The sequence below is a fragment of the Somniosus microcephalus genome, chromosome 21 (assembly GCF_052327205.1).
Source record: "Somniosus microcephalus isolate GS21.2 chromosome 21, FLI_Smic_1.0, whole genome shotgun sequence".
NCBI classification, from domain to species: Eukaryota; Metazoa; Chordata; class Chondrichthyes; order Squaliformes; family Somniosidae; genus Somniosus; species Somniosus microcephalus.
In genome coordinates this window covers 70,624,595-70,636,745 of record NC_141007.1, presented here as the reverse complement: position 1 = coordinate 70,636,745, position 12,151 = coordinate 70,624,595, and the positions used below count along the sequence as shown (strand labels likewise).

General features: G+C 43.3%; 1 protein-coding gene across 1 annotated transcript in view; it reads left to right on the top strand.

Annotated features, from left to right (window-relative positions):
- The window catches only part of nol11 (nucleolar protein 11), a 39,200-nt gene that overhangs the window by 7,964 nt on the left and 19,085 nt on the right, over window positions 1-12,151 (top strand). The window contains exons 4-10 of the mRNA XM_085963914.1: window positions 1,036-1,184; window positions 2,032-2,089; window positions 3,776-3,917; window positions 5,409-5,606; window positions 6,402-6,478; window positions 7,347-7,470; window positions 10,752-10,864. Of these exons, the coding sequence (XP_085820040.1) occupies window positions 1,036-1,184; window positions 2,032-2,089; window positions 3,776-3,917; window positions 5,409-5,606; window positions 6,402-6,478; window positions 7,347-7,470; window positions 10,752-10,864 (861 nt within the window). The remainder of the gene's footprint in view (window positions 1-1,035; window positions 1,185-2,031; window positions 2,090-3,775; window positions 3,918-5,408; window positions 5,607-6,401; window positions 6,479-7,346; window positions 7,471-10,751; window positions 10,865-12,151) is intronic.

Genomic DNA, 12,151 nt, shown 5'->3' with positions numbered 1-12,151 from the left:
CATAATGGGACTATAAAAATATGGGCAGAACGTGTGACTGAATTACGTATGTGCTCATTTATCACCCACCTTCTAACCCTGCCTCATCTTGAAAGTGTACTTGGTCTTGACTCCCCGTGTGCAACACCATGGGAGATCAATTAGTGTTATTAAAAACCTTGCGTAGAGCACTGCTTCCTGTCCATAAACCTTAGGTAGAATTGTAAAGAAACCACACGGAAACGGGCCGTTCAGCCCACCCAGTCATGTTGCTGTTGCCCACATGAGTAGGGTTCTAATCCCATTCGTGCACTTCGAATGATTTGTGGGAATCTGGTGGCCAGAGATTGTGCAATCAGAATGAGGGGTTAGGCAAACCCCATCATAGGTCTTGACGTAGGAATTTATAATGGGAAACAGTTGACACAAAAAGATGTGACAAAAATGTGACGACAAGGAATCAAGTTATGCAGACAGGTAGTACATGCAGATATAATATATTTCAAACTAGAAAAACTTCCTCGGGAATGGAAAGTATGTAATTGACCTCGGGAGAAAAAAGTGTATTAATTTTTTTTAAATAAAGAAAGCCAATCATGCAATCTGCAGAGAAACTGCCCCAGCGACAGAAAATAACTAACTGCCCCAGCGACAGTAAATAACTGGGATATGTGTTGGTGTAGGGGTGACGGGGATCGGGTGGGATATGTGTCGGTGCAGGCTCGATGGGCCGAAATGGCCTCTATCTGCACTGTGGGGTTTCTGTGATCCTGTGAACAGGATTCACTTTACTGTATCCCAGGTTATGTACAAATCATTGAGTTGGCTTTACACGTTATTTAGCTTTATTTTTTGTTCTTTATACCTTGCTGTAAAGTCGTGCTGTTAAGTCTTTGTGCTTCCAATCATATTACCGAGGCATGATTGGAGAAACAATCTTATTATAGCTCCCTTTTTTCAGTAATTCTTGGGAAAGATGTTTGTGGTGATGTCCAAGAGGGAAAGGTTACAAAGGAAATGGAAGTTAATCCATCTGATTCTTCCAATGCATTTCAGTTAGCAGCTGACATCTACCAGATACATACACATCCCGATACAGAGCCTCTGGTGCTCTTCGAGCGAGGAGGCGTAAGACAACTTGATGCCCTTCTGTCAGCTCCACAGCAGGAAATCGAAAGTGTCCTATCGAAAGATGAAGTCATCAGGTTAGTATCAGTAGATGTATCTAGCAAGATTGTACATCATTAGTGCTGTCTGTGAGGATTTTTTTTTAAACTTTTTGTTTATTATGTCCATATCTTACTTTTTTTTCTCTAGAGGAACTTGATGTGAATTGGGAATGATTAAGACTTGTATTTTTGGGGCGGGTTTGATGAGAAAATAAATTATGGCTGAGAATTCGTCCCTCCTGGTGCTGTGGGGGATAAAATGCACTGGGTAGTTTGGTCGTTAGCCAAGCAGACAAGGATTCTTGGTCAGTGCTGACTTTGCAAATCTCAATGAGGGTGCGGTTCCCCAGGAGCCAACAGCCTTCTGCTACCTCACCCAAGTAGCATTTGCTCATTCAACAGTGAAAGGCATCCAGTCAAGCTTAACATCCTCATCAAACACAGCTGCATTGTCGCTGGGTGGCAATCCGAAGCAGAAATCGTGATTTAATGTTTTCCCACTCCTCCATAACTTCGAGTTGTTGATGCTGACTAGCACCCAATTGCTGCCCCTGTGGAAATCAAATAACTCAACAACCTCCCCCTTCCCCCTCCTCATCCATCCCTAGCTTCCTTCCTTCCCCCTTACTATACACAATTGCTAATGGGCACCGCTGAGTGAATGATAAGGCAGTAATCTAATCTTGTGTCCAGGTGATGTCATAAACCATAAATCAAAGTTAAAATAATTTATGAAAGTGACCTGACTCTCGGAGATTAGATAACTGCTGTTTAAGTTTGCTAATGGGTCTCTTGCTCTTGAAAATATTTTTTCGATAACTGAGATGTAACTTTTGTTTGCTGAAGTGTTTACACATAAATATGTAATTCATTTTATTTGTAGGTGGAGTGACACTTTACTGGAAGCTGGCAGCCCTGTTCTATTGCTCGTCACCGAAAAGGTATGCAAGGAGTACGCTGGGTTAATTTCGCTTGATCGGCACCTCATTTGCTTGCGTAAATATCCACCACCGACGTACTGTAGCTGCAGTGTGTACCATACACTGCAGCAACCCGCCAAGGCTTCTTTGGCAGCACCTCCCAAACCCGCAACCTCCACCACCTAGAAGGTCAAGGGTAGCGGGCGCATGGGAACACCATCACCGTCACATCCCAGTCACACACCATCCTGACTTGGACATATATCATGTTACTTAACTGTCGCTGGGTCAAAATCCTGGCACTCGCTCCCTAACAGTACTGTGGGAGTACCTTCACCTCATGGTTTAAGAGGAGGGTCCACCTGCTACCTTCCTAGTGAAACTATGAATGAGCAAGAAATGCCAGCAATGCCCACAACCGGAGAATAATTTTTTTTAATTCCTTAATTTGAATAAAAATTGAGTACGTCATGATCATCAACAGAATAGTTCACTCGTTGGTGACGAACTCCTTGTAAGATGTTGGGAACCTCCATTTTGTCTTTATTTTATCGTATTGCGATGATGAGGTCTCCTATCAATATTCCTGTTGTTCCTCCAGTGTGGGCTTAGTAGCACTCGTGCTTTAGTCAGAAGATTGTGGGGCAAACCCCACTCCAGCACTTGAGCATATTTCATATTGAAGTGCATCACGCCATCCCAACTTCAACTCATTTTTTTCCTCCCAGTTCCACCTTCTTACAACCTGCCGGTTTTTAAAACCCAAGGCTTGGTGTTGTCGAATCGCTACTTGCCAAATTTATTCTGTCTCTTCTGCTCTTTTCAGTCTTAGTGACGTCCTGCCTGAACCGAGAGCCTTGGCCCTTCACCTCGGTTTCTCAATTTAAAAGAAATTACAGGCTTATTTTTTTGTGGGACAAAAAAAATGGCTGAAAGTTGTCATTTCTCTCGAGTTGTACCAATTTTTTCCAGTAAGTTTTTTTGTGACCACCTTGCACTTTGATGCAGTGTCATGTTGCACCTTAAAACTGAGTATTGACTGTCAAATGACTGACCTGTTCTAATGTTGAGATTTATTCTATCGCATGGATACAGCTGTGTACTAATTAATGGGGAATATATTTTTGTCACTTTAATTTATTCCTTGCTAAATGCTTAATCTCTCAGCTGCAATCCCTGCTCCCAGTAAGCTGTAGCTGTGCAGTGTGAAAGTGAGATATGACAAGTGACTTAGCAGTAGTTGTATCAGTGACTTGTTTCAAGATATTTTTTAATTGTTTGATGTGAAGCAGCACAGAATGCTGAGATGAGAGAGTGCTGTCCCTAATCTGAACCAAGTCACTGTGAAGAAGCACTGAGTTGAGGCCTGGTAATTCCCAAGAAGTCATCGTAGATCATTCTTGCATGCTTTCTATCAACCAGTTTGAGGGTGGTATTGCTAAAGGACAGGGAGTAGGCTGCCTGTCAATGTTCTGAATGGTGCAAGATCTATGGGGAAATGGGAGAAAATAACTAGAGGAACTGGTCAAATCTCTCAATTTGGATAGTTGTACGATTAAGTGGTTCGACACTAGTTTCTACCTTTCTCCACACTGCTATCACTTGCCCTCAGTTGGGATGGGGAGGTACTAACTTGATGAGGGTTTATTGTTTTCGGGGGTGAAGTTCTTAATATTTTAATGGTTCAAAGATTGGTTTTATTTATAGGATGGGATGTTCCATCTATATGCACAGAAGCTAAACCCCAATGTACAGCACAAATTTAAATTGGATTCAGGAGAAGAGAATGGTCGTCCTTTGAGCTTTGTGCTTTCCCTTAAACAAGAGGGCACCATCCTGATGTGTTTATGTAAGTTGTGTTCGTTACATGCGACTTAAATTAAGAATATTTTAGAAACCGCTAGTGTGTGGTTTTATAATCGGCTATGACCATAATGTAATTATTTTCCACACTGCCATACCTTGTGATAGCTAACAATGGATGTGTGCGTACTATATTTGATAGTCAACCGTGTTTGTAGCAGGCATTTGAGAACAGATGCAATGCTGTAGGCTCCTTGAGCTATTGTGCTGTTGTACTGTAAATAATAGTTTTACAATGCTGGCACCGCTTGTGCAAAGGACAAACTTTCTGTCTAATACCGACAGTGCCCGTTGAAATCTGGGGCAACATTGGACTGGAGCATGGTAGACATGCTTCAGATTTCGGGTGAAATTAAACACTTTATGGATATATTCCAGTTACCAATACATGTCCTCTGGTGTTGGCTCATTCTGTTATTAGGTTGGCTGTAGTTGATAGTGTCATGCTGGAACCAGTGTGTGTTCAAGCCCCATCCTTGGAGGGTCTGAAGGGAAGTGCAACACGGGCTGTTGATTTGATGCTAAAAATAATGTCAGATTTACGCTGATATCAGAATAAGTTCTGGTGTAACAATGGGATTAATTCCAAGGGGATAATATATTTCAGTGTTACTATTCCATCAGTATTAGTTACTGTCACTGAGCCTTCAAAAATCAGGCTGCAGGCTCAATAGCAGTTGAGAATACTGTTGTTGCCGAACTAACTTGCTGGTCTGTTGTGAGGCCATTATCAATAAGACCCAACTGTCTTCAATAGAGTTAGAATGGATTGCATTCAACCAGTTGAAACTGTGTTTTCAAACACCGATGACCTGTTGGGTGATTGACTGGGGAGAGAGGAAGCCAAGAACATACTTTTTTCCATCTATCCTTAGTCCATCAGTACATGAGCCCTTCACAACTAACTGGACGTAGCTTAAGACTGTTTACCTTGTTGATCTCTGATATTTTCGTGAAGCTATTTTGTATTTCATCGCTGCCCATATTTAAAACTGAGTGGGGCTTTTTTGACATTGTTAAATGTTTGTCAGACATTTTCTATATGATGCTCAAGTTGCCATTTCAGTCCAGCTGCAGAGACTATCTAGAATCCCACAAGGTTGCATCATGTCCCAAACTATACGCTCCTTATCAAATACCATTGAAATAGCAAAGGTGAATGTAAACTGCTTAAAGATTGTTATTAGTGCCACTCTTGTCTGCTGCAGAAACCAGGCACTTGTGGGACCATTGTTTTATCCAAATGAAACCATTCATCCCACATATGCATCTGGCACAAGTGAGTTGCAACAGCTGATGATGTGTCCCCTGTGTGGAAATTGAATTATGCCAGTACTCAGTACAGAGGTTGATTAGATATCTACTCGGTATAGGTTTTTTTCCCAGTAGAGGAGTAACTGAGGTGTGTGTATTCCAAAAAAAAAATTAGATGCAGTTATATTTGTAACTGAAACTTTGCTTCCCTCTTTTGCCTCAGATTCCAGTGGCTGTATTTACACAATGCAGTTGTCATTAAACAGAAATTCAGCTGAGAAGGAGCAGGTCCTGCCACAGTCATTACTGCTAAAGCTGCCAAGTTGTGAGGATTCTCTAGACCATGCTGCTGTCCTGGTCCTGGATGAGGCTCATATTGCTGTGTTCGGGGCTCCGCATTCCCTTCAGTGCACTATCAAAGGTACGGATACTAAGACATTTACAGCAGGGAAGAAGTTGTTATTTTCAAGGTGTGCGAGTGGAAAAGTGCAACATCAGAAGATAGTGGATTGTGGCTCTGTGCCAGAATTGTCTGGGCCAAGGTGTCAATTTCAATATGTCTCTGAGGAAAGTGCTGAGCAGAGAAAGGAAAAATTGGTGGGCAGTCAGCCTGGTCTGCCCTTGGTAGCTGGTGTCAGGATGCTGTTGGTAGATCTCGAGACTGGGATGATGCCTTGGACAGCTGCAATGTAGTAGATCCATCTGGGGCAAGGGAAAAAATAACTCCAAGTCTAGCTGACACCACAATCTATTATATTCTCAAGAAGGTACGAATGTCTTGTCTCTTTTAACTGCTGTTTGCAGAATTTTTTTTAAAAACTAATGGAAAATGGTGACCTTCAGGCTCCTGAACTGATCGCATATAATGAGCTGCAGGTGATGCTGAGAAATGTCAATGTTATTTCTTTCCCCCCTCCGGGCATTTATTCACGGTATTTACAGTAGCATTGAACCCCAGTTAAATTCCCGATGTATCAGTGGGTCTTTGTGGTTGGTCATTGGAAATTAAAAATGTATTTCTAGCAGTTAGGTAACAGATTTATTTTCTGCCCGAGTTCCTGGACGTAGTCCTTGATCCGTCATCACCAGGCTCTCGTCTGTAACATTGTCAGTTCATTTCAGCTGAATTCAGAAGAGTTGTTCTCTAGGGAGGGAAAGCAGTGACTGAGATTAGTGCACTCTTCTGTAAAGAGGTATATTTGTGGTTTTCTTTCAGATTCTTTGAGTATCTGGAATACAAGGTTCCAAACACTCCAGGCATGGAAGAAGTTCCCAGACGGAAGCTTCGGACAGGTACCTTGCTTTCTATGTTGCCTTTAATTTAAGGGGACTTTATTCCCCTAGTTAATACTGAATGTTGAGAGAGGCAACTGTACACCAATAATGTCTCTGTCTTACCTAGAGTGTCTTCTTAAAACTACTAATTGGAGACATCCAAATAGAAAACGTTATGGGTAGAAATAACTCAGTGATGACCTAAGTAGGGAGCATGCCTCATTTCCAGTCTCATGGCTAAAGGGATCAAGGGATATGGGGAGAAAGCAGGGACAGGGTGCTGAATTTGGATGATCAGCCATGGTCGCATTGAATGGCGGAGCAGGCTCGAGGGGCCGAATGGCCTACTCCTGCTCCTATCTTCTATGTTTCTATGTCTCACTGAAGGGTGACTCCTGTGGTGGCTAGTCTGCACATATCCTGACCCTGCCCAATGGTTATGTTGTATCTGGCTTCAATTGGTGGAGTATTTGAGACCTTAACTTCAGTATCACCTTTCAGAGCTCACGTCATGGTTTCTTAAAGCGGAGTGCCTCACTTTCCCCCCAATTCCTTTATGGTTCACTAATTTGTCGTCTTGTAATTGATGTATTCCAGGCACCACCACTTGCACCTCGTGAAAGAGGGTTGGTGCTATGCTTAACCTTCTTGCCCAGGTCCTCTGGACATGGTGGAGAAATGGGAGTGGGATCCCTTCCTGGACTTTGTACTTCTTGATAAGTCAACCAATAAGTGGTGTGGTCTCAAGGTGGCTCATTCCATCCTACTGACTTGTAATTTTTGCAATGGGAAATGTTAGAAACAGCAATGGTGAGAAAAGGTCTTGTCAGAATTGCAGTCTTTTTTGGCCATGATTTTGTTGAAAGTTATATCTTTTATTCTTCAGTTGTGGTGTTACAGTGGGAAACTCTTTGTGCCTCATGGAAAGGTGCTGACTGTAATCCCATTTACGTGTGAAACCTCTTCTCTGGCAGCTGTGCTTGGCAAACTCAAACAGCCAAATGCTACAGGTAGGTCACCACTGTTTAAAGTGTGCAAAATTTTAACGTTACTTTTCACCTTGCTTTCAATATTTAACATTTAACATTTTGTATTGTACTTGTGGATAGAAGAACTTTTTGTACTGTATGTGCTTTTAAATGGCCTGTGCCAAGTGGCTGATTGTGAGCTGGGGCAACAGTGGCTGCACTCAACTAGATAATCAAGGAGCTATCGGGAGGGAGGAACTTAAAACAATCTTTATCACTAGAGAACAAGTACTAGGCAAACTAATGGGGCTAAAGGCCGACAAGTCCCCTGGACCTGATGGCCTGCATCCTAGGGTCTTAAAAGAAGTGGCTGCAGAGATAGTGGATGCGTTGGTTGTAATCTACCAAAATTCCCTGGATTCTGGAGAGATCCCAGGGGATTGGAAAACCGCAAATGTAACACCACTATTCAAGAAAGGAGGGAGACAGAAAGCAGGAAACTATAGACCAGTTAGCCTAACACCTGTCACTGGGAAAATGCTGGAATCCATTATTAAGGAGGTAATAGGCCATTTAGAAAATCATAAGACAATCGAGCAGAGTCAACATGGTTTTATGAAAGGGAAATCGTGTTTGACAAACTTGCTAGAGTTCTTTGAGGGTGTAACAAACAGGGTGGATAAAGGGGAACCAGTGGATGTGGTGTAGGTTACCCACTTTGGAAGGAAGAATGAAAAAGCAAATTATTATTAAAATGGAGTGAGACTACAAAATGCTGCGGTACAAAGGGACCTGGGGGTCCCAGTACATGAAACACAAAAAGTTAGCATGCAGGTACAGCAAGAATTTAGGAAGGCTAGTGGAATGTTAGCCTTCATTGCAAGGGGTATGGAGTATAAAAGTAGAGAAGTTTTGATGCAACTTTACAGGGCGCTGGTGAGACCGCACCTGGAGTACTGCGTACAGTTGTTGTCTCCATATTTAAGGAAGGATATACTTGCATTGGAGGCAGTACAGAGAAGGTTCGCTAGGTTGATTCCTGGGATGACGGGGTTGACGTATGATGAAAGGTTGAGCAGGTTGGGCCTATACTTATTGGAATTTTGCAGAATGAGAGGTGATCTTATTGGAACATTTCAGATTCTGAGGGTGGATGCTGAGAAACATAGAAGATAGGAGCAGGAGTAGGCCATTCGGCCCCTCGAGCCTGCTCCGCCATTGAATGCGATCATGGCTGATCATCAAAATTCAGTACCCGGTCCCTGCTTTCTCCCCATAACCCTTGATCCCTTTAGCCTTAAGAAATATATCCAACTCCTTCTTGAATATATTTAATGAACTGGCCTCCACCGCCTTCTGTGGTAGAGAGTTCCACAGGTTCACCACTCTCTGGGTGAAGAAATTCCTCCTCATTTCTGTCCTAAATGGCCTACCCTTTATCCTTAGACTGTGTCCCCTGGTTCTGGACTCCCCGACCATCGGGAACATCTTTCCTGCATCTAGTCTGTCCAGTCCTGTCAGAATTTTATAAGTTTCAATGAGATCACCTCTCATTCTTCTAAACTCCAGCGAGTACAAGTCCAATCGACCCACTAACCCCTCATACGTCATTCCTGCCATCCCAGGTATAAGTCTGGTGAATCTTTGCTGAACTCCTTCCATGGCAAGAACATTCTTCCTCAGATAAGGTGACCAAAACTGCACACAATACTCAAGATGTGGTCTCACCAAGGCCCTGTACAACTGCAGCAAGACATCCTTGTTCCTGTACTCAAACCCTCTTGCTACGAAGGCCAACATACCATTTGCCTTCTTAACCGCCTGCTGCACCTGTATGTTTATCTTCAGCGACTGGTGCACAAGCACACCCAGGTCTCGTTGCACTTCCCCTTCTCCCAATCTATTGCCATTTAAATAATAATCTGCCTTACTGTTTTTGCCACCAAAGTGGATAACCTCGCATTTATCCACGTTATATTGCATCTGCCATGTTTCTGCCCATGGATTGGAGGGTAGCTAATGTTACCCCACTATTCAAAAAAGGTGGTAGAGAGAAAACGGGGAATTACAGACCGGTAAGCCTGACATCGATAGTGGGGAAAATGCTAGAGTCCATTATAAAAGATGTAACAGCAGAGCACTTGGAAAACAGTGACAGGATCGGACAAAGTCAACATGGATTCACAAAAGGTAAATCGTGCTTGACTAATCTACTGTAATTTTTTGAGGATGTAACTGGTAAAATAGATAAGGGAGAACCAGTGGATGTGGTGTATCTGGACTTTCAGAAGGCCTTCGATAAGGTCCCGCATAAGAGATTAGCGTGTAAAGTTAAGGCACATGGGATTGGGGGTAAGGTACTGACTTGGATAGAGAACTGGTTGGCAGACAGGAAGCAAAGAGTTGGTATAAACGGGTCTTTTTCAGAATGGCAGGCAGTGACTAGTGGGGTACCGCAGGGATCGGTCCTTGGACCCCAGCTATTCACAATATATATAAATGATCTAGACAAGGGAACTAGATGTAACATCTCCAAATTTGCAGACGACACAAAGCTGAGTGGGCGTGTGTGCTGTGAGGAGGATGTTGAGAAACTCCAGTATGATTTGGGCAGGTTGGGTGATGAGAGGATGTTTCCCCGAGTGGGGGTATCTAGAACTAGGGGGCATAGTTTCAGAATAAGGGGTCGCCCATTTAAGACGGAGATGAGAAGGAATTTCTTCAGAGGGTCGTGAATCTTTGGAATTCTCTACCCCAGAGAGCTGTGGAGGCGGAGTCATTGAATATATTCAAGGCGGAGATTGACAGACATTTGAACTACAAGGGAGTCGAGGGGTATGGGGAGAGAGCGGGAAAGTGGCGTTGAGGCCAAGATTGGATCAGCCATGATCTTATTGAATGGCGGAGCAGGCTCGAGGAGATGATTGGCCTGCTACTGCTCCTGTTTCTCATGTCCTTTTGTCTCCTTGACCCTGGGTTGTAGAGGAAGAAAATTGGACAATCCCTGTTCCTGCTGTGTGTGTTTGAGGATAATACCAGGCTTGACTGACATCGCCTGCCTCCACACTCTGTCTAGGCTTACAGTTGAAGAGTAGTCAATTGGGCACGGTAAAAGAAAACTTGCATTTAGATAGCACCTTTCACACAACCAGGATGTCTCAAAGTGCTCCACGGCCATTGAATGACAAGTACTGGAGGGATGGTTCCTCTCTTTTCCTGTTCAAATGTGTACGTGCCAGCTAATTTTAGTTTAAATTCATTTGAAAATTGATGGGAACAATGTACCCCTGCAGCTTGCTTCTTGTCTTTTCCTTCCACAAAAGTGAAAGCTATTTCCACCGTTGTGAACTGGAACGCACTGCTTGATGACAAACAGCCTGCTGAGCTGCAACAAACTCTCGTACGCACCCCTGCTAGACCGGAACCCAGGAGAAATGTAAGCACGTGCTTTCACATTCGTCTTGGTGTGCTTTGCTATGAATTAACAGTTGACCATCTGTAATTAGAAAGAAAAAGAAAATGTGTCTCTTCCTCCATCTAACTATCTTTCTGCTTGGCTCCGATGGTATCCCTCTCTCTAACTGTCTTCCTCTCTCTCTCTCTCTCTCTCTCCCGCGCGCTTCCTCTCCCCCGCCGCCCCTCCCTCTCACTTTTGTCTCTATTGTGCCTTTCGCTTGTTTTCCCTTATTCTTTCTACCTCATTCTTTCTGTAAGTCTCTTACTTGGCTTCTGCTCTCCTTAGAGCCACTCTCTGTAATTTGGATCTGCTGGAGTAGAGAGCCTGGGCTGGCAGGGATCTCTTTACCAGTGTTGTCCAATTGGAATTGCTGACTAGCTATAAGTATGTCTGCGGCAACACTATTTTAGCTACATGCACTATTTTAGTAGAAAATGCCTTACGCACACTTGCACAATACAGGTAGACGTACTTCATGTGTATATTTACTGAAGAAGCATCTACCACCATTCAGTAACAAAGGTAAAGAATTCGGAACAATCAAAAAACACTGGCACACTCTGCTTTTCATCTTCCAATTTTACCATCAAATGCACAAAACGGTTAAAATACACTTGCATACGCTGTGCCAATACGAGTATTGAAACCAAATGCACAACAACAGTGTCTGTTACTCTTTTTTTATTTACTAATCAGAAATGCAATTTGTCACATCTGGATTCCCAATCAGCCACATCTGGCTATAATGTATTGGTCTGTACGGTGGTGAGAGGAAAAGGCCTAATGGCCTGGGACTTCAACATTCGGCAAGCTCGGGGGGAAAAGGGGAGATTCAGGTCATTGAGAACAGAAAGGCTGGGTCATGTGACAATGTTTGGGTTGAGAAGAGCAGAGAAGCTGAGTAGGTCTGGCACAGGGCACAAACAATTTAGCAATAGCAAGCAACACTTAAAATATAAAAATTTAGACACGGAACTTCAAAGTATAAATGCTAAATAAAATGGGGGGGGGGAATGGACATACAGATATTAAAATGTGGGTGCTTATGTGTTCTTAACGAGTCATAAGAATTTACAGCCCATCATGTCTGTGCCAACCGAAAAAGAGCGATCCAGCCTAATCCCACTTTCCAGCTCTTGGTCCGTAGCCCTGTAGGTCACGGCATATCCAAGTACTTTTTAAATGTGCTAAGGGTTTGTGCCTCTACCACCCTTTAAGGCGGTGAGTTCCAGACCCCCACCACCCTCTGGGTGAAAAAAGTTCTCC